Source organism: Somniosus microcephalus, chromosome 4, assembly GCF_052327205.1.
Source record: "Somniosus microcephalus isolate GS21.2 chromosome 4, FLI_Smic_1.0, whole genome shotgun sequence".
In the NCBI taxonomy this organism is placed as follows: domain Eukaryota; kingdom Metazoa; phylum Chordata; class Chondrichthyes; order Squaliformes; family Somniosidae; genus Somniosus; species Somniosus microcephalus.
In genome coordinates this window covers 225,442,673-225,465,109 of record NC_140990.1, presented here as the reverse complement: position 1 = coordinate 225,465,109, position 22,437 = coordinate 225,442,673, and the positions used below count along the sequence as shown (strand labels likewise).

Here is a 22,437-nt window from a genome sequence, read left to right as displayed (position 1 = left end):
CCAATTTAAACAGACGTTACTACCAAATGTGAGTGAAGAGAAGGGGATGGAAATGTTTTGGTGTGGATATATTTGGCCAATTTGTTGAGCAACACCCTCATTATTGATACAACCGATTTTGCACGCAGTATTTGGAAAGACCTTTAGATGATCTTTTTACAACACATATTTTAAAATAAAATCAAAATATCTTGCAAAATAGCATGTTTTAAAGTTGTATATTTAATAAAATAATTGCTTTTAACGTGAATGATATAATGACCCGAGCCGAATAATGTACAAGGATGATTCTGTACAATATCTTATTCTACACGAGACTCTATTCTGTCATCAACCGCTGTTACCTTTCTTGGACTTCAAGAAAAGAGATCACCACGACAGTGCACCCATTGCAATACCGCATCGTGCTCATAATCGGCACAACTCATCAGTCCTTTTCCTTCATACTGTTTTTCTCTAGTGTGTTTTCTGTTGTGTGTTTTACTTGAGATACAGCAAAAGCAAGCACCTTTATTCATTGAGCACGTAATGTAAATTGTATCGAATCTTGCTCTTCGTAGACATGTTATATCATACCAACCATGGAAAAAGATGAAAAGGAAAAAAAAGAACATTTACAAAAAGAATGCCATGTACACATTATTCAACGAACGTAAGCAGTCATATCAAATTCAGTTTTTACAACTTTGTAGCAACCAATTTACTTCTCTCTATTGGCTTGCCGTAGTGCAAACTGTAATGTTGCCAAGGCAGAATTCAAACACGGTCTTAACACTTATCAGACTTGTGGTTTTCCTGTGCCTTTTGCCTTAAACATTGTCCACAGACATAGTGCTTCTGTTAGCTTCGAAAGACAGTCCATCTTTCCCGTAATGCCAATGCATAAAATTCAAGTTTAGAGTAGTTCAGACGACTTGTTAATGTAAATGCTCCTGTTTATCTGAACCAAGAGTTAAATATTGAAGTTGTAAATACACGAATACAGTTTATATATTGGTTGATGACCAAGTAACTCTCTGATCTGAGAAATGAAGCGTCAAGTCAATGTCAGAAGACTTCTGAACTCATTTTAAACACATGCAACGGCATTTTTCTATACACCGGAACGCCTTATAATTAATTAATTCGTCAAAGTTGGAATTGAAATTGTTCGTACATATTCAGATTTGGATGAATTTGTATGGGATGTTGTGGTCTTGCTAGAAATGTATACTCGCTCCTCCTGTTTGAAATGGAACAGTGGACCGGACCATTGAATTCGTTGTGTGTGCTGGAATCTTGCTGTTCTCGTTCGGCCCGTGTTATCAGTCTTTTTTGGGAGCAACACAAATATAATCTCTTCTTTGCCTATTGCACAGTACTGGGTGATGCAGAAAATCGTTGACACGACCGTATTTCGCACGTCCAGTTGTAGGGACGCATCATGTCTTTTTGGTCGTTCTCAGGAGCAGCCACAACGATCCACTACCATTGCTGGGATTTTTCCATAGATGATTTGTTCTCTTCCGTTAAAATATAACATATTTATAGGGGACATCTTCGTCGGGGTGCAGCAGGGTCCCGCCGAACCCCTAGGGTTGGCCTGCTGTACGAGGTGGGTGTGTGGGAATTTTTGCAGGAACATGTACTCGCATTGTCCTGAGCAGTAATTGGCTTTGTATCTCTTGGGCGCGATTATCCAGTCCCAACCGAAAGCCTCAAAGTCTACAGTGAGGGGATAACGACAACAGCGCGATTCAGTTGAATGTTCATCACAGTCAAGGCCAAGATTCCTTCTGGATCGTTTTGACGTTTCCGTCACCTTTACTTCAAGAAACGGTTGCTGTTGAAATAAAACGAAACAGTGTTAAAGCAAACTCGTAATCTCCAACACGTGCACGCTATTCCTATCCTTTCGGAACCGCAGAAAGAAAATACAGTGTAGAGTTGCATTTCTGCTTTAGTATTCAGTCAAAATATAAAATCCGGCACTAAAACTAATAGAGCCCCTTAGGAAGACTGAGGAATTCGCGAATGATGAGCAGAAATTGAACTCTATCGCAGGAGATTCCATGAAAAGTCCCACCTATCGGGGCCGCATGAGAGCAAATGGTCTGACCCGCCCCCGTATCCTCACAGAAACATACTTTTTGTCTTAATGCTGATTAAGTCGTTTTTATTTAGCTGTGGTTAACTGTATTATCCAAGACATAATACAAAGTACATTTGAGGTTTGTAATACGTCTGGCGTCTGGACTATCGTATCATTTGATTTCCCATTTTCTTTTTGCATTTGGCAAACACAATTTTGATTTCAATTTATTTGGGTATTAGTGCTGCTTAATCTGGATTTTGCAACCACGGCCACTAATCTTTAAATCTTTGAAGCAGAATAACCCTTTCCCTGCTTCTAAGAAATGAATATATTGAACACTATTAATCTTTTATTCAAATATTCTGCAGCAATGAATAAAGGCTAAGAGTAAGAGCAAGGACATGTCTCCATTTGGACTAACCTCTGGCTAAAGGGAACTAGGGATCTGCAAAAATGTCACCAGCGTTTTCTAAAAGTATCACATAACGTAGAAACGTATATTAGAATTAAACATGCTGGATATAATTTTGAAAATGAGAATAAAGTTATTCGAAGCAGAATACTTACATTTTTAATTGGTGGCTGGAAATTAATAAGGTTTGGTTATACTAATGAGTTTCCCTGTTCCTATATTTTATAGAGTGACTTATATTTGTCAAGTTTAATTCTGAATTGCGCATTTGGCCTTCTTGTAAATATAGTGCAAGGAATGTCCACTTTATATAGTTATTTTATAAACAGGGATAAAATAGTTCAAAAATACATGTTATCCATCGTTCAAATTACACTATCATCATTAATGCATCGATAAAGTTAATGAGAGCTGATAAAAAATGATTATTTTTAAAGCGTGATGGATACCGCACTAGGAAAAGTCAATTTCATAAACTATATCACAAAAGTTTGCGGTAAGTACGAAATTATGTCTTTAACTTTCTCTCAAAATGTTTTTTTAGAAAACAGCTTGCAGATACAATAATTTGGGTGAAGGCCACTTCTGACCCAGGCATGCTCTTGGAGAACAACACTAATTCGAAGTATTTTCATTATTTTGCTCTTTAGATATCTCAATTTATCTTACTGGACAGATCCTTTGGAGGAACTAGTTATTTGATAAGGCAGTAGTCATTTTAAATTTAAATTGTGCACCCTCATTTGGACAATTTCCTGTTCAGATAATCTTTCTAAACACCCCCATGTCCCTGGAGTATCGTTGTTTGTGATGTCATCGGAACCCCTTATCTATGAAAGATTTGCACAAGGTTCTACCCATCTGGAACGGCACAAGGCATCATGTAGGGGCATATATGGGAATCTTTCAGATTTTTTCTCTAAGCATGCATTTTTAATGCTAATATTCTGTACGTTTTGCTACCTATTGTTGATGGGGTGGTGGGGGAATCCAAGACTAAATTCCCATCACGATGTGAGAACACCAAATAACGCTAAATTTATAAATTATGAATACTTTTTCTTAAAAAACGCCTACAGTATTGCCGTCAAATTACAATTTCCCCCGAAAATTCTCTTTCAGATATGTGAAGCTGTTTTGATATCTATTTTAGTTTTTTTTCCTGTGAGCGTTTTGCTGGCAGATTACTCGGTGCTCAGAGCAAAGCCATTGCATTGAAGCAGAGTGAATTCAACCCACAATTGGGTTTGCAAAGTGCAAAGAGAAAATTGGGAAATAAAATTATACACCTCACATTATTTATGCCCTACTAATACTGTCTAACATTATTTGTTGTATTAAATCAAAAACTAAACAGAATAAAAGTTTAATAAATCAAAATTGAACAGAGTAAAAGTATATTCTGTTTTTTTTCAAGTGTGTCCTTCAAACACCTATTGCAAATGCTTAAATATCACCAGACGACACTAATAAAATACTTTACGTGACATAATAGATTGTGTTTACGTTATATCGTTAAAGTCTTTAACATTTTGCTATACAGTTTTTGGAATTTTGAAAATAATGTTAGCCAAATATATTCTAAGACGCAACTTAGTCGCGTTCGCCCCAGCAAAATACGTACTCTAACTCCTGTTGGTCCTGGAGTTGTGTTATTTTAATCATATTAAATATCCCACGTGCGTATCATTCTGTTAGGAAGAAAAGTACCTTTTTCACAAACAGGAAATGGCGAAAGACTCATCTTGTTTACAGCACAGTTCAGTTACTTCGAATTATTTATTGGGTATACCTTGGATTTCATAAAACTAATGTAAGAGGACTGTGGGAGGTTAAATGTTATTAAATATGATGGTTACATCTTCTATTCTCATTTACTATCTGAAGAAGTGATGTGAAAGGAACTCATCAATACAAAATACTTTCTTAGATGTTCCTTAGCCAAAGTCACATAGATCGTTATCAAATCCTGAGGTCGATTAGGATCAGAAAGGTATTGCCATGCGCGTTTTTCCACGTGTGTTACTTTTTAAACGTTGCAATAAATCAAGATACCAAATATGACAGCTTAATAAATGATCGGTGACATTATTCTAAGACAATTGTTTTATCTGATTTTATTTAACCAAGTTTAACTTCAAATGCAAACGTTTTAGGTATCACAAAAAAGGACTCTGGAAAACAAATGACCTAGAATGAAGTCTGGAAACGTATTATAGTGTGTGGATTTGTGGACCAAAGAAACCCCTTTATTCATTCAGTGCAAATGTCTATGGAAACATTTAGTAGCAGAACACTATGTGACGGCCTACACTGAAGAACCTTCAAAATACTTTACGTTGCCCTTTAGACAAAAGGGAAGCTACTATTTCTTATAAAATATGCGTTGTTTTCATCTCAAGTTTCATTATATCGGCTAGCTGTTAAGTTTGGCATTTACACATCTTTATTAATTGATATTATTAGAGTTACTACAGTACTGCACGCATTGTTGAATTGGAGTGCCACTTACCAATCCTTCCTCCCCCACTCCCGGGGAGGTGACAGCCAGATCGATGCCGTTGATATCAGACGCATTGATTTGGATGCCCCAGTTCGATTCGGGTTGCTTGAGCCAGTTCTGTAGTACGCGTTTGAAGTCTATACTTTGCCAATGGCCAGTGCCGGAGTTAATGTCGAACTTTAAAGAGCGAATTGGTGTGTGATTCGTCCATTCTTGTCCCACTGGCTTTAGTCGCAGAATCTGCATGAAGACCGTTGTGGTTTGCTTCACAGGTCGCAGGTATATCCAGAGATGGGCTTTGACTACTTTATTGAACTGCATTTTGGGGCTGATCTTGAAGGAACAACATTTCGGTTTGTCATCGACTTGGACACTAGGTTCAGCTTAAACAAAGAGGTTTAAAATAGGTGCACGTGAATGATGTTACTTCAATCCTTCAAGTATTATAAATCAAATAAAAAATAAAACCATACATTATTTCAACCTCACATAACAAATTCCATACACTGAAAAGTCAAGATGGTATTTTGTGGTCATTTTTTGAGCAATTGCATATGCACATTTAACAGTAAATCCGATTAGGGAAATGTGTTTGTTGGAAACAAGCGATTGGTACAATTTTGACTTTAAAAGGAGACGAGTGAATACATGGGTAGAAAATGAATGTCTGTTTATGTTGGAAGATCTATTCCCCATATACATCTAACGTTTGTGAAAAAGCTAGCTGGATTATATTTTTCACTTGCAACATGCTAGGTGTTAATTGTTGTTTAATGCAATAGTATACAATAAAATATACACACTGATAATATACAGGTAACGTGTTAAATATGTATATTTGACAAATAGTTGATAAAAACACACGTTGAAGAAGATTTATATGTCCTTTTGTTTATCATTTATTTAATAGAAACAATTTGAGAGATCCACTATAAATTGGTCTCAATCTTATCTTTCTGACTGCATATTAATCCCCCATTTTTGCAGATGTAGCATTTAGTATCCAACGCGGGCTGACAGAGCAGTTAGGCAGCTGCAGTTACCCGTCACATGCTTTGCAGTTAAAATGACCCTAATGACACACTGAGGTCATGACACCATTTGCTAGTAGCTATTAAGTTATTCCTCTACAATGAACACTAATATGCCTTTGGGACAATAGAATCTTTCTTCCCAGCTCTCTCAGCAAGAAGAAAACCAGTTAACTATATCGAGAAACATAAAGTATTGTTTTGGAAACAGTGATGGAAAGCCACAGTGTTTTATGTTAGAATATAAACTGCTCAAACGCATAATTAAAACTCTTTCTGAAGGGCTCACGTAATCCTCATTAGTTACATTCATTTGTTTCACTGCAATAGCTTGAGGAACCGTTTGCAAGGGCCTAACTCGGCTAAGGTTCATAGGGTCACCCAGAGTGAGTAATAATTTCTCCTCAGCTAAACAGCTATCTAAAATATAATTTGATAGAGCAAATTAAGTTTTGCATTGTTGGCTCTTAAAAATGGTGTTTTTATAGTCCTAGGTTATAAACGTGGTTTCCTAAGTTTCAGGTGTACAGGAAATATAAACTGTTGCTAGTTAAGATGTCCTTGCTTAACTCCAACAGAGCGTGTTTGTGAATTCTTCTGAATAGCTATAACGTGGACAAATAAAGATTCTTTTTTCCTTAAAGTTTACACTTCTCGTTAAGTGAGTTACGACCTTAGTATGCTGGTGCGTATTGTAAAGGAAAGGGAAGCCTTTTGAAGCAGAATAGATGAAAAGATCACAATGAGGTCGCGATTTCCATGGCTAATAAAATCTTTGTCGAGCCGTTTGCTTTAAGTGCAACTCACATAATAACCTACAACCAGCGATATTAGTCTATCAATTGAGAGCAAAAGGTGTAAATATTATGGCAGCGCACAAGTTGAAATGTTGTATTACATCAGTCGTTATTTGCAGAGAATAGTTAGTTTACTGCTGATATGTTACTTATATAGTTATATACTGGCCTACTTACGCTCCGTGGCCATGGTGATGAGAGTTTCAGTTGTAGCATGATAATCGTCCTCTTCTAATAAGGCGTCATTATTGTCATCCCCTTGGATATCATATTGATCAAGTAGTTGTTGCAGAGGAGGAGCCTTCGGTAAAAGTTGGTTCACTGTATCCCGGCTAATGTTGGGTGCTTCTTTGAGGCGCAGTTTGCTCAGAATTTGCGATTTGATAGATTCCAGTCTCAATGCTTTATTCTCCTTCCTCCATCTACAAGCTGAACACTCGGACACGTTATAGTCACTATCTGGCCCTTTTTCTAGCGATTCTGTTTTAATATCTGTCAAATTCGCGTGAGCACCATCTCTACCACCTACTCGACCAAGTGCACCAAAGAGAGCCAGGTAAATGAGTACTTGTGATGTTTGCATGTTCCCACGTCTTAAGCTGGATCCTCTTCTACCTCCAGTTAAAAGTTTGTTAGAGGCTGGTGGGCTGGGATATGGCCAAGCACACTGGTAAATCTCATATATTCCAACACGGCTTTTTATACCACAACTTTGGCTACACTATTGTGTCGTAAAAATCAACGATTGGCTGCTGTGCCAACAAAGAATCTAGCTGTCAGAACTGAGACCCTTCTCTGTCACTCACAGGCAACGCAGCGTCATTATTTTCAACTTCGCTCGTGTGTTTATATCGCCTGTTTATTCCAATGAACGTTAACCGAAACAGTTCACACAAAGCATAGTCTGGCGATCCCCTTTTCTCGGATTCAGGAAGTTGTTTCGTTTCAGAACGCCGAATCTCACGATTCCCTGCTGCTAGGCGTAATATGTAGTCTTTGTTTCCAATTTTCTACAGCTTTCACAGAACATCTTTCCCAATTGTGACCGATTCTCTCTCTCTCTCACACACACTCACTCTCTCTCTCTCTCTCTCCCCTAGTAATTATGAAATGGTTCAGTCTTCTGAAAGTTTGACCTCATTTACTGGGTAACAATTCCTGCACGCTTTCGATAAACAGCTGGGCACTATCCAAACACTCCCTCAATTTTTGCCATCGTCTTTTTCTTCGGTGCGTTAAAATCGAGTTAAAACGGATAATAATACAAACACGACAACTATTAACCATTTCTAAGTGCGAGCTTTGCAAATCGCTACTGGCGGGGTAGTTTGGCGCGCTTTAACGCAGTTGGATTGAAGAACAGTATTAAATCTCCAGATAGTATCTGTTTTAGAAAAGTGGCTACTAGTTGTATTCCACGCTTCCAGCTCGTTAAAAAAATGAGCTGTAATTGCGGCATTTACTTACACAAAGAATCAATACATGACGCATAAAATACAACTAATGCTATAATGGACATTATGGCGAAACAACAAGCCCGTGAGAAACTAAACTTAAGTTCCTGTGATAAATTTATGTTTAAGCAAATCTTGAAGTAACATGAAATCTTTAAGCCTGTTATCTTTTTATGTGAAACGCAGATGAATGACAGTTAATGTTCACGTGCATTATCCCCACAAACATGCATTCGGTATGGAAATTATAACATGAGCAATAGAAGCAGTATTCTCAATAATGCTCCGCAGTATTTATACATCATGTAAGAAAACCGTGCAAGACTGGAGTCAACCATTAAGTGCTGTAAAATACTCATGCTGTTATAGTTTTAGTTACGAACAAATTGATCGGAACCATTAAGGGTCACAATATGCTGCGTAGGTCTCCTCATCTGGTAATAAACTTACACCTCCTTTAAAGTCTGAACACTACACTAAACGCTGGATTATTATAGAATCTTCAATTACACACGCAGTAAAAGTGCCCGAAAAGTGACGTCATTCTCTACCATTCACAGCCAATTGCCCTTCTTTATTATCAATTTCGAAGATTATTCCAGAAGTAACTGTAAAGAATGTAGTAAAGAAAGGCAAAACGTTTAGGATATCACTTAAAAGGACATGCCATTTTTAAAATACAAGATTGTTAAATACCAATTTTTTAAAAATGGCTGTTTAATTGCAGGAACTGCGTACACTTTCGTGATTTCAAACGTTTTGCTCATTCCGCACGTAAATGCAATTAGTCTGAAACTAGAATATGTAACAAGCAAAGTTATTAACTTAATTAGATTTGTTGGCACTGCACCGCCACTTTTGTTAAAGAAATCCGAAAGGTACTGGTTGGATATAGTGTGAGTACAGGCGTATCTCACACAGCATTAAAAGAAGGCAACACGATTCGAAGGAATTACCACACAATTATTGATGGTTATTTCTCCATAGGCTTCTCTTTTCCGCTGAAAAAACACCACGTGCTCCAATGTAAGAATGGACGGAAAGGTTACGCCTGTAAAACGCCTGTATTTGTTCTGTGTATCTCATTGAACGCATCTACGCATATTACCGAAAGAACTATTTCGAATATAGTCCAATAAGAAAATTCAGGTATTTCTATAATCTTCCCTTTTAGGTGTTTTAGGTTTAAGACAAAAATCTCATAGCAGTATTTTGTAAATGCAAACAATAAATAAACTCTGATTTGGGAAACAAACTACGTGTGTAATTAGGCACGTAATTGAAGATAAGGACAAATTAGAAACTTTTAGATGCATTTCTTATGATTATTCATCGTTCTGCATTTTCTTGCCTCACAGAATATATGATGTGACTGATGTTTACATTTCTGGCGGAACGCCGGTTTAACACTGTTATCGTGCCCCCCGCAATTAGCCAACGATTATTTTACACACTGTTTGATTTGAAAAACTACATTTTTATTTCACAAATCGAAATTTATGCCTCGTGCGGAATTATAGAGGAAAGTGTGAGATTGGTGCATGGATAACATGTCCATCTGCTGGCAATTGGGCGAACTACATCATTTATGAAACGTGTATCTTCAAATTCCTGTAACAGTTTTTAAATTTCTGTAGGGATTCTTGAGCGAGATCTTTCAGAGCAAATAGGAAACGCCAACATCAGTTGTCAGTAGAACCTGTTTGAAACTTGGGAGGCACACTCAACTCTAATACAGAGGATCCATTGAAAGAAGCAAAACGAATACATTGGAATGGCATCACCCATATAAGTCCTGTTGTGATCGGTAATTTGATGTTGCTAATGGTGCTATTAAAAACCCCGCCGTAAATTTACGATAAATAGGCAAGATCCCAGCATAAATAATTATTTAAATTAATTTATTGGAAGTTAGCAAATGAAACCCAGCTATTCAAGAAAGGAGAGAGACAGAAATCAGGGAACTATAGACCAGTTAGCCTAACATCAGTAGTAGGGAAAATGCTAGAATCTATTATTAGGGACGTGGTAACAGGGCACTTAGAAAATCATAATATGATTGGGCAGAGTCAACATGGTTTTATGAAAGGGATGTGGTGTTGAGAAATCCAAGAGTTTTTTGAGGTTGTAACTAGCAGGATAGTTAAGGGGGAACCAGTGGATGTGGTGTTTTTGGATTTTCAGAAAGCATTCAACAAGGTGCCACCAAGAGGTTATTACACAAAATTAGGGCTCATGGGATGAGGGTAATATATTAGCATGGATTGAGGATTGGGTAATGGACAGAAAACAGAGAGTAAAGGGGTAATTTTCCGGTTGCCAGGCTATAACTAATGGGGTGCCGCAAGGATCAGTGCATGGGCCTCGGCTATTTACAATCTATATCAATGATTTAGATGAAGGGATCGAGTGTAATGTATCCAAGTTTGCTGACGATACAAAGCTAGGTGGGAAGGTGAGTTGCGAGGAGGATGCAAAGAGCCTGCAAAGGGATATAGACAGGTTAAGTGAGTGGACAAGAACATGGCAGATGAATATAATGTGGAGAAATGTGAAGTTATCCATTCTGGTAGGAGAAATAGAAAAGCAGAATATTTTTAAATGGTGAGAGATTGGGAAATGTTGGTATTCAGAGGGACTTGGGTGTCCTTGTGCACGAATTACTGAAAGTTAACATGCAGGTACAGCAAGCAATTAGGAAAACAAATGGTATGTTAGCCTTTATCACAAAAGGATTGGAGTATAAGAGTAAAGAAGTCTTACTGAAATAAGATAGGGCCTTGGTGAGACCACACCTGGAGTATTGTGTGCAGTTTTGGTCTCCTTACCTAAGGAAGGATATATTTGCTTAGAGGGAGTACAACGCAGGCTGAGTCCTGGGATGGGGGATTGTCCTATGAGGAGAGATTGAGTAGACTAGGCCTATATTCCCTAGAATTTAGAAGAATGAGAGGTGATCTCATTGAAATATCTAAAGTTCTTACAGGGCTTGACAGAGTAGATGCAGGGAGGATGTTTCCCCTGGCTGGAGAGTCTGCACCTAGGGGTCACAGTCTCAGAGTAAGGGGTCGGCAGTTTAGGACTGAGATGAGGAGAAATTTCTTCACTCAAAGGGTTGTGAATCTTTGGAATTCTCTATCCCAAAGGGCTGTAGATGCTCAGTCATTGAGTATATTCAAGACAGAGAACTATAGATTTTTGGATATTAAGGGTATTAAGGGATATGGAGATAGTGCGGGAAGGTGGAGTTGAGGTAGAAGATCAGCCATGATCTATTGAATAGCGGAGAAGGCTTGAAGGCCCGACTGGCCTACTCCTATTTCTTATGTTCTATGAGTTTGATTGCGTACATCAATTCAACAAAAAGCATTTATAGCGTGATCTTTTTCGGGTACAGTTAAAAGACACACGGATGGACTAGAGTCAAGTACTCCAGTCATCTCTAAAATATCTATGCTGCTGTCACTGAACCGCCCCACTTGCGCATTATGTGAATTAATTAAAAACTCTCTTTACAATCAGTTATTATACAATCGCATTTTTGGAAAATCCAATTTTATTTCAATATATCACTTAACATTAAAGGATGGAACGACTCACTGGAAATCTTTCATTTTATTGTGCAGCTAATGCCGCACCGTATATCTTTATGGCTTTGGTGCAAATGGAGCGGACGGATTATTTATTTCCTTTATAAATGTCATTTCTGTCTGATGCACAGGACAGTAATGATATACACTCCAAAGAAGCTTAACATTAGTAAAGACAGAATTAAAACAATTACTGCCAAAGCAAACAAAATGTAATGACAGTGACGAAAATATCGTTCCTTTATAAATGCTGAAATACAAGTCCTGTGCATTTCAGCTCGTTTCCGTGATACTGGTAACATTATTGAAATTGATTTATCGTATTAAAAAAAGTTACACTGATTAAATCGCTTCAGGCAGGCTGAGCACAAATAGCGTTAACTTTGGCCTTGGAATCATGTTCACATACAATTGTTTCTCAAGCAGTTCCTCTTTAATGCTGACTGTGTATATCATCTATAAGATCACAGTCCTTTTTAAACAAGCATATGTGGCGAATCAATTCACCTTATTAAATTATTGCTATGGTTAAATATACTTGAAATGTTTAGTTAACGTTAACAACAGTGAAATAAATAAATATATAAGAAACACGTGTTTCTCTGCAGGAATTTTATTCCAATTAATTTTGATATATAATTTCACTTGACAAAGGCGAAACCTGCAGTTCTATTTATATTTCTTTCCTACCCCACCACCTTATCAGAGCATTGACACAGCAATAGTATAAATAAACCAGGTCTTCCGTTAGAGTAGCATTATACTTATCACGTATCATAAGATAGCAATATGAAAAATGCAAAATTGTGTTGCATGATTACTTACATTAATTAACGTATGCCGCAGGTTATCATTTAAATCCGGTATCTCCTTTCATTATGAACAGACTCGTATGAGCCACCCGTTCTTCGAAAATCGTGATGGGACCCCAACAATATCCTTTCTACCCCATACACCCATGGTTAAGATTTCCAGCAGAAACATATTAAAGCATATATGCTGTTCATTTAGACATCGGAATCAATAGTTCTACTGGGAATGATCAAACATTGCAACATTTCCGTCATGTAAATGTGCCCCATGCGGGCAACAGGAAACCTAAAAGATCATTCTGGCTACCACTATGAAATTAATACACAAAATATATTACAATGCATTGAGTGTAGGAATGTTAACTACTATCTTGTAACAATTATTTTAGTAATGTAACGAGTTAATGATGAATCAGACGTTATTTGTACTGGCTTTAGATAACTTACAGTTAAAATAATATTGATGGTTAACAGTTCCAAACGAAGCCTAGGCTAGGGCCTAGTATGTTTGTTAAGAACATTAAATTGATTCCATGGAAGTTTCAGAATCATGGTAAAGCAAATCTGCTCATTTAAAAAAAACTTAGATCTCCCACAGTTTTACTCACACTGAGTCAAAGGAAACTCTATTTTATAACATAAGACCACTAAGCCATGACAGCAACCATCCTCCTGCTTGCAATAGAGCCAGAAATGTCCCCACCCCAACATGGCTTCTTTCTGTTTCTCCATTACTATTTCCCTCCTCAACATGGTTTCCCTCTTGCCACTCACATAACAAGATATCTACACTCTCTCCTCACCCCTCACTCACAGTATCTTTCCCAAACTTTCAACCCCAACAACAACCCTGCCCCTCTGAACTGCATCCCAAAAATTGCTTTTCTCTTTCTCATTTATTTATCACTCCCATATTCTCTCTCCCTCTTCCTTCCCACCCCTCCCCTATGGCATCTGTTTATTTTTTCTCTCTCTCTTTCTCTTTCTCTCTCCCCTCTTCCTATTTCCCAGGTCATAGCACTACTGAAATAAAGTCAGGTGTTCATTCATCAGAGATAGACTTCTGTGTTTGCGCAGATTAGAGCTATCATTGGTCTTTTTAGGAAGAAGTATGTTCCTATGCATACGTTAGAGTTTTGGCTGTGTGGTGGCTCGTGGGATTTGTGGTCTTTTACAACAGACATGGATTCCTAATCATAGAATCATAGCACCGTTACAGCACAGACGGGGGCCATTTGGCCTGTCGAGCCCGTGCCGGCTTTCTGCAAGAGCACTTCAGCTAGCCCCACTCCCCCGCCCTTTCCCCATAGCCCTGCAATTTTTTTCCTTCAGGTACTTATCCAGTGAAAGCCATGATTGAGTCTGCCTCCACCTTCCTCTCAGGCCGTGCATTCCAGATCTTAACCACTCGCTGCGTAAACAAGTTTTTCCTCATGTTGCCTTTGGTTCTTCTGCCAATCACCTTAAATCTGTGTCCTCTGGTTCTTGATCCTTCTGCCAATGGGAACAGTTTCTCTCTATCTACTCTGTCTGGACCCCTCGTGATTTTGAACACCTCTATCAAATCTCCGCTCAACCTTCTCTGCTCTAAGGAGAACAACCCCAGCTTCTCCAGTCTATCCACGTAACTGAAGTCCCTCATCCCTGGAATCATTCTCGTAAATCTTTTCTGCATAGAAAACATAGAAAACATAGAAAAATAGGAGCAGGAGTAGGCCATTCGGCCCTTCAAGCCTGCTCCACCATTCAGTATGATCATGGCTGATCCTCTATCTCAATACCATATTCCTGCTCTCTCCCCATACCCCTTGATGCCTTTTGTGTCTAGAAATCTATCTATCTCCTTCTGTGGTAGAGAATTCCACAGGTTCACCGCCCTCTGAGTGAAGAAATTTCTCCTCATCTCAGTCCTAAATATCCTGAGACTGTGACCCCTTGTTCTAGAACCCCAGCCAGGGGAAACATCCTCCAGTCTGTCTAGCCCTGTCAGAATTTTATACGTTTCAATGAGATCCCCTCTCATTTTTCTAAACTCTAATGAATGCAGACCTAGTTGACCCAATCTCTCCTCATACGACAGTCCTGCCATCCCAGGAATCAGTCTGGTGAACCTTTGTTGCACTCCCTCTATGGCAAGTACATCTTTTCTTAGGTAAGGAGACCAAACCTGCACACACTACTCCAGGTGTGGTCTCACCAAGGCCCTGTATAACTGTAGTAAGACATCCTTGCTCCTGTACTTAAATCCTCTTGCAATAAAGGCCAACATACCATTTGCCTTCCTAACTGCTTGCTGCACCTGCATGTTTGCTTTCAGTGACTGGTGTACAAGTACACCCAGGTCCCTCTGCTCATCAACATTTCCCAATCTATCACCATTTAAATAATACTCTGCCTTTCTGTTTTTTCTACCGAAGTGGATAACTTCACATTTATCCACGTTATACTGCATCTGCCATGTATTTGCCCACTCACTCAACTTGTCTAAATCACCTTGAAGCCTCTTTGCATCCTCCTCACAACTCACAATCCCATCTAGTTTTGTGTTGTCAGCAAACTTGGAAATATTACATTTGATTCCCTCATCCAAATCATTGATATATATTGTGAATAGCTGGGGCCCAATCACTGATCCCTGCGGTATCCCATTAGTCACCGCCTGCCACCCCGAAAAAGAACCATTTATTCCTACTCGCTGTTTCCTGTCTGTTAACCAATTTTAATCCATGCCAGTATATTAACCCCAATCCCATGAGCTTTAATTTTGCACACTAAACTCTTATGTGGGACTTTAATCAAAGGCCTTCTGAATCCAAATATACCACATCCACTGGTTCTCCCTTATCTACTCTACCAGTTACATCCTCAAAAAACTCCAGCAGGTTTGTCAAACATGATTTCCCTTTCATAAATCCATGTTGACTCTGTCTAATCCCGTTGATATTTTCTAAGTGTCATGTTATCACATCTATCTATATATAATATATAAATCGGTACTTCTGTCATTCTGTCTATCTGTCATTCTGTCTACCTGTCTATCTGTCTATCTGTCTGTCTGTCATCGCGTGTGCATTGCGGGTATGCACTCGAAAGTTACAGGGCGTACCTACGCGCGCGTTACCTCCAAAGAAAGCTTACGCTTCCGAGACGGTTTTAAGCGTATTTACGTTTCGGCCGGGCTAAAATTGCGCCCGCGGTATCCCAAAAACCTTCAACATTCCGCTCATTAGCATCTCATTATCCGCTCATTAGCAACAGAGTGACCTCGAGCTTGACCAATCGTACGCCGGGTTGCTGGCGTGTGCCGCCGGGCCAATCGGTGCGTGTGTGGCCGGGCTTTATCGTTCTGAACCGAGGTGAGTCGCCGCCATCTTGATTCCAAACTTTTCCTTTCTTTTTCCTGCTTTCTACGTCTTAAAAAAAAACGTTGCTTTTAAAACACATATTGTTTTTTTTTTAAATGATTTAGAAAGTAATTAACTTATCTAATCTCATTAATTTTCCTACCTTTCCCCGTTTTTCCAGGTAGGCCTAGAAGCCTCGGCGTCTCCTCCGCACCCACGCCCGAGCTAGGCACCTCCCGGCCCCACTCGAAGGCTGGAGGGCCAGCCTCAGCCCAGCGCCGCTAGGGTGCGCGCGCAGCAGGAGCTGAGACCCGCTGTCTCTCTCTGGCTGGCCGGGGGGCGGGGCTTGCTGAGCGTCCAGCGTTACCCTGGCAACTGGGCCCGCCGGACGTCTCGCGCAGCCGCAATCGGCGGTCTTCACCTGGGGGGGGGGCCGCGACCCTCGGGGGGGGCGGGGGGGGCCGTGACCCTCGGGCGGGGGGGGTGGGGGGCTGCACACGCAGCAGGAGCAGCTGAGACGCGGCGTCTCTCTCTCTGGCTTGGTCAGTGTCATGGTTACCCTGGCAACCGGGCCCGCCGGCCGACAGAGACGCCGCGTCTCAGCTCCTGCTGCGCGCGCAATCGGCGGTCTTTATCTCGGGGGGGGCGACCCCTGCCCTCCCTCCCCCCTTCCCCCCCCTTCCCCCCTCCCTACCTTCCTCCCCCCGCCCTCCCTTCCCCGCACTCCCCCTCCCCTCCCCCCTCCCTTCCTCCCCCCTCCCTCCCCCCCTCCCGCCCTCCCTTCCCCTCCCCCTCCCCTCCCCCCTTCCCCTCCCCCTCCCCCTCCCCTCCTCCTCCCTCCCTTCCCCTCCCCCTCCCCTCCCCCCCTCCCCTCCCCCTCCCCCTCCCCCCCTCCCCTCCCTCTCTTCCCCCCAGTCGCTCTCTCTCTTCCCCCCAGTCGCTCTCTCTTCACCCCAGTCGCTCTCTCTCTCTCTTCCAACAACAACATTCCCTCGAAAAAGCCTCGGCACCGCCGGGCACTTCAGCTAGTCTATCTATATATATATAAAGCGGTTCTTCTGTCTGTCTGTCATGCCGTCTGTCTGTCTGTATTGAATTAACTCGAAAGTTATAGAGCATACCTACACGTGTGTTACGTCGAAAGAAAGCTGACGATTCCAGAACTGTCCTAAGCGTATTTACGTTTCGGCTGGACAAAAATTGCACCCACGGTATCCAAAAAACATTCAGCATTCTGCTCATTATCCGCTCATTAGCATCGAGTGACGTCAAGGTCGACCAATCGTACGGCGGCTTCCTGGCGCGTGCGGCCGGGCCTTCCTACGGTCGAGTGACAGGATGATTGACCAATCCTACGCTTTGGTGACCTGACGGTCGACCAATCGGTGTGTGTGTGGGTGGGCCTTATCGTTCTGAACCGAGGTGAGTCGCCGCCATCTTGATTCTAAACTTTTCATTTCTTTTTCCTGCTTTCTGCGTGTTTCTTTTCAAATCTACATTTCCAGCAAAAAAAAAGTTGCTTTTAAAACACAAATTGTTTTTTAAAAAAGTTAATTAATTTGTAAATCTTTTCTCTAACCTCTATAATTCTCCTACCTTTCACTGTTTTTCCAGGCCCGGGGCCTAGGCTTCTCCAACTGCCAGCAGTGCAACTCTAGACCCAGGCTCCCGGCCTAGGCAGAGACAAACACTGGCAGAGGAGAGAGGGTGTGCTGCCTCAGCTCCATTCCCAGGGTCAGTAGGTGGGGAGGCTTCATAAGCAACTGGGGTAGGTCGCAAGCCCCGAATAATAATCTGAAGATCCTGTGTTTGCAGCTGAGGAAATTTCTTCTGCAGACAGCCCCAGGTTAACGGCAGCCATCTTTCAAGGAGGGCGAAAAGTTTCAGTGCGACGCCATTTTGATTCAGTGTGTAACAGAGTGCCTGCGCGGCCATCTTAGTACAGGAACAGAGAGTGGGTGGGGCTTCTGTGCTCCAAATCGGGTCCTGGTGACCGAGACAGACAATCGGCTGTGTGGGCGGGGCCTAATCTTTCCAACTGAAAAGCAAGCGGCGGCCATTGTTTGTGGTGCAACACTGAGAGGTGAGGACCCCTTTTTTAATAAAAAGATTGGTGAGGTTGTAAAGTGTATGTTATAGAAAGATTTACCAAAAATGTTTTATAAGTACAGGAAACTTTGTGCTATCTGGAGGTGAGCTATCCGGCAATCTGGAGCCACCACAAAAATCAGCAGCCGTTTTTTATTCTTTGTTTATTTTCCTTTGTTTCAACAGTCAAGCTGTGCAAGGCCTGTAGCTATAGCAACAGCTTCAGCTGCAGAGGTTTAGGGCCACACCCGAGTGTTTAGAAGCTGTTGCTAAGCAACAGTGTTTGTTGTCAGATATGGAGATAAGAATCTCCTCATCTCTCAACATTAACTCTGGAGAGGGTGGGTGCCAGATAGCACAAAGTTTCCTGTACTTTAAGTTTATCTCCCCCCCTCCCTTTCCACCCCCCACATCCCCCCTCCCCCTTCACACCCCCCACACCCCCTCCCCTCCCACACTCCCTTCCCCCCACCCCCCACCCCCCCTTCCCCCCCACCCCCCACCCCCCCTTCCCCCCCTCCCCACCACACCCCTTCCCCCCCTCCCCCCTCCCAACCCCCCTTCCCCCTCCCCACCTCCCCCTTCCCCCCCTCCCCACCCCCCCACCGCACCCCTCTTCCCCCTCCACCCCACCCCTTCCCCCCTCCGCACCCCCATTCCCCCTCCCCTCCACCCCCCTCCCCAACCCCTTCCCCCCTCCCCTCCCCCCTTCCCCTCCCCTGCCCCCCTTCCCCCCCTTCCCCCCTCCCCTCCACCCCTTCCCCCCTCCGCACCACCTTCCCCCTCCCCTCCACCCCCCTCCCCACCCCCTTCCCCCCTCCCCTCCCCCTTCCCCTCCCCTGCACCCCTTCCCCCCTTCCCTTCCCCCCTTCCCCCCTCCCCTTCCCCCCTTCCCCCCTCCCCTTCCCCCCCTCCCCTTCCTCCCCTCCCCTTCCCTCCTTCCCTCCTTCCCCCCTCCCCTCCCCTCCCCCCTCCCCTCCCCTCCCCTCCCCCTCCCCTCCCCCTCCCCTCCCCTCCCCCCTTCCCCCCTCCCCTCCCCCCTTCCCCCCTCCCCTCCCCCCTCCCCACATCCCCCCTCCCCACATCCCCCCTCCCCTTCCCCTTCCCCCCTCGCTCCCCCTTCCCTCCTCCCTCCCCCTCCTCCTCCTCCCTCCCCCTCCATCCCCCTTCCCCCTTCCCCCTCCCCTTCCCCCCTTCCCCCTCCTCCCTCCCCCCTTCCCCCTCCTCCCTCCCCCTTCCCCCCTTCCCCCTCCTCCCTCCCCCCTTCCCCCTCCCCCCTTCCCCCTCCTCCCTTTCCCCCTCCTCCCTCCCCTTCCCCCCTTCCTTCCCCTCATCGCCCCCTTCCCCCACTCCCCCCCTTCTCCCACTCCCCCCCCTCCTCCCACTCCCCCCTCCCTCCTCCCACTCCCCCCTCCCTCCTCCCACTCCCCCCTCCCCCTCTTCCCCCCTTCCCCCTCCCCCTCTTCCCCCCTTCCCCTTCCCCCACTCCTCCCCCCTTCCCCTTCCCCCACCTCCCCCTCCCCCTCTCCTCCCCCTTCCCCCACTCCTCCCCCCCTTCCCCCACTCCTCCCCCTTCCCCCACTCCCCCTCTCCTCCCCCCACTCCCCCTCTCCTCCCCCTTCCCCCACTCCTCCCCCCTTTCCCCTTCCCCCACTCCCTCTCCCCCCTCCCCTCCCCCTCCCCCCTCCACTCCTCAGCCCACTCCCCCCCTCCACTCCCCCCTTCCCCCCCTCCACTCCCCCGTCGCTCTCTCTCTTCCCCGCCGTCGCTCTCTCTCTCTCCCCCCCCAGTCGCTCTCTCTCTCTCTTCCCCCCCCCAGTCGCTCTCTCTCTCTCTTTCCCCCCCAGTCGCTCTCTCTCTCTCTTCCCCCCCAGTCGCTCTCTCTCTCTCTTCCCCCCCAGTCGCTCTCTCTCTCTTCCCCCCCAGTCGCTCTCTCTCTCTCTTCCCCCCCAGTCGCTCTCTCTCTTCCCCCCCAGTCGCGCTCTCTCTTCCCCCCCAGTCGCGCTCTCTCTTCCCCCCCAGTTGCGCTCTCTCTTCCCCCCCAGTCGCTCTCTCTCTTCCCCCCCGTCGCTCCCTCTCTTCCCCCCCAGTCGCTCTCTCTCTTCCCCCCCCAGTCGCTCTCTCTCTTCCTCCCCAGTCACCCTCTCTCTTCCCCCCAGTCACTCTCTCTCTTCCCCCCCAGTTGCTCTCTCTCTTCCCTCCAGTCGCTCTCTCTCTTCCCCCCCAGTCTCTCTCTCTCTTCCCCCCAGTCGCTCTCTCGCTTCCCCCCCAGTCGCGCTCTCTCTTCCCCCCCAGTCGCGCTCTCTCTTCCCCCCAGTCGCGCTCTCTTCCCCCCAGTCGCTCTCTCTCTTCCACCGCAGTCGCTCTCTTCTCTCTCTTCCCCCCAGTCGCTCTCTCTCTCTCTTTCCCCCCAGTCGCTCTCTCTCTCTCTTCCCCCCCAGTCGCTCTCTCTCTCTCTTCCCCACCAGTCGCTCTCTCTCTTCCCCCCCCAAGTCGCTCTCTCTCTTCCCCCCCAGTCGCTCTCTCTCTTCCCCCCTCGTCGCTCTCTCTCTTCCCCCCCAGTCGCTCTCTCTCTTCCCCCCCGTCGCTCTCTCTCTTCCCCCCCCAGTCGCTCTCTCTCTTCCCCGCCCAGTCGCTCTCTCTCTTCCCCCCCAGTCGCTCTCTCTCTTCCCCCCCCAGTCGCTCTCTCTCTTCCCCCCCCAGTCGCTCTCTCTCTTCCCCCCCCCCCAGTCGCTCTCTCTCTCTCTTCCAACAACAACATGCCCTCAAAAGACCCTCGGCACCGCCGGGCACTTCAGCTAGTCCTTTATAACAGAGTCTAGCATTTTCCCTACTGCTGATGTTAGGCTAATAGCGGGGTTACGTTTGCCACCCTCCAATCTGCAGGAACTATTCCATAATCTATAGAATTTTGGAATTGCTGTTTGTGGGAGCTTGCTGTGTGCTAATTGACTGCCGGTTTTCCTACATTACAACAGTGACTACACTTCATTGGCTGTAAAGCGCTTTGGGACGTCTGATGGTTGTGAAAGGCGCTATATAAATGCAAGTCTTTCTTTTCTTTCTTTAAGTTCTTTGTTTCTCTTTAAGGCCTTCACATCCTTCCTAGAGTGCAGTGCCTAGAATTGGACACAACACTCCAGTTGAGGTCGGACCAGTGTTTCATAAAGGCTCATCATAACTTCCTTGCTTTTGTACTCTATGCCTCTATTTATAAAGCCCAGGATCCTGTATGCTTTTTAACTGCTTTCTCAACCTGCCCTTCTACCTGCAATGATTTGTGCACATATACCCCCAGGACTCTCTGTTCATGCACCCCCTTTAGAATTGTACCCTTTAATTTATATTGCCCCACCTCGTTCTTCCTACCAAAATGTATCACTTCGCACTTTTCTACATTAAATTTCATCTGCCACATATCTGCCCATTCCACCAGCCTATCTATGTCCTATTGAAGTCTATCACTATCCTCCTCACTGTTCACTATACAGGAAACTCTCTTTTAACCGGTAAAACTCAGGAGTAGGTTCAGGTAAGTTTTACTATATATTAGTGGCCGTGTAACCGGGGTTCCTGGATCTGTGGCCGTGTAACTGGGGTTCCTGCACCTATGGCCATGCAACAGGGACTCCTGGATCTGTGGCCGTGTAACCAGGACTCCTGCAGAAGTGCCGTGTAACCGGGGCTCCCGCACCTGTGGCCGTGCATGGGGCTCTCGTACCTTGGTAAGTATACCTCTCTGTAATCCGGACTTTTTGATCAACCGGCACCACGCCGGTCCCGTCGGTGCCGGATAAAAAAGAGTTTCCTGTACCCAATTACTGTATACTGCACATTTCTTGATTTTTTAAAATTTTTGTTTGTTAAAAATATCCTCGGTAGATAACCCTTTCAGTCATCCGGAATTTTTAATCAACCGGCACCATCCCGGTCCCGTCGGTGCTGGATACCAAAGAGTTTCCTGTACTTCCAAGTTTTGTGTCATCTGCAAATTTAGAAATTGTGCCCTGTACTCCCAAGTCCAAGTTATTAATATATATCAAGAAAAGCAGTGGTCCTAGTACCGACCCCGGTGAACACCACTGTGTTCCTCCAGTCCAAAAAACAACTGTTCACCACTACTCTCTGTTTCCTGTCACTTAGCCAATTTCGTATCCATGCTGCCACTGTCCCTTTTATTCCATGGGCTTCAACTTTGCTGGCAAGCTTTAGCATGCATGTTTGATTTGTTTACATCAGTGACATTACTTAGGCCATCCAAATGTGGGGAGACAGCTAGTCAAATTGAGTACATCAAGTATGGAGGAGCGGTGAGTGCATCTGGAGTACAGC

The 22,437-nt window shown here is 44.2% G+C and overlaps 1 protein-coding gene across 1 annotated transcript; it reads right to left on the bottom strand.

The window, feature by feature from the left end:
- Nucleotides 1–202: 202 nt before the first annotated feature.
- mstnb (myostatin b) lies at nt 203–9,077 on the bottom strand. The gene is made up of 3 exons (XM_085985870.1): nt 6,995–9,077; nt 4,999–5,372; nt 203–1,822 (listed from the first exon to the last, which is right to left on the bottom strand). Exons 1-3 carry the CDS (start codon nt 7,398–7,400, stop codon nt 1,442–1,444), a joined length of 1,161 nt encoding a protein of 386 aa, XP_085841996.1. The 5' UTR covers nt 7,401–9,077; the 3' UTR covers nt 203–1,441.
- Nucleotides 9,078–22,437: the final 13,360 nt, after the last annotated feature.

Bases quoted from the DNA above. Each gene is read 5' to 3' on its own strand.
- mstnb (XM_085985870.1), bottom strand. From the start codon at position 7,400: ATGCAAACATCACAAGTACTCATTTACCTGGCTCTCTTTGGTGCACTT. The intron at 5,373-6,994 runs GTAAGTAGGCCA...TCTTTGTTTAAG, and splicing joins CATCACCATGGCCACGGAGC to CTGAACCTAGTGTCCAAGTC. The intron at 1,823-4,998 runs GTAAGTGGCACT...TTATTTCAACAG, and splicing joins GAGTGGGGGAGGAAGGATTG to CAACCGTTTCTTGAAGTAAA.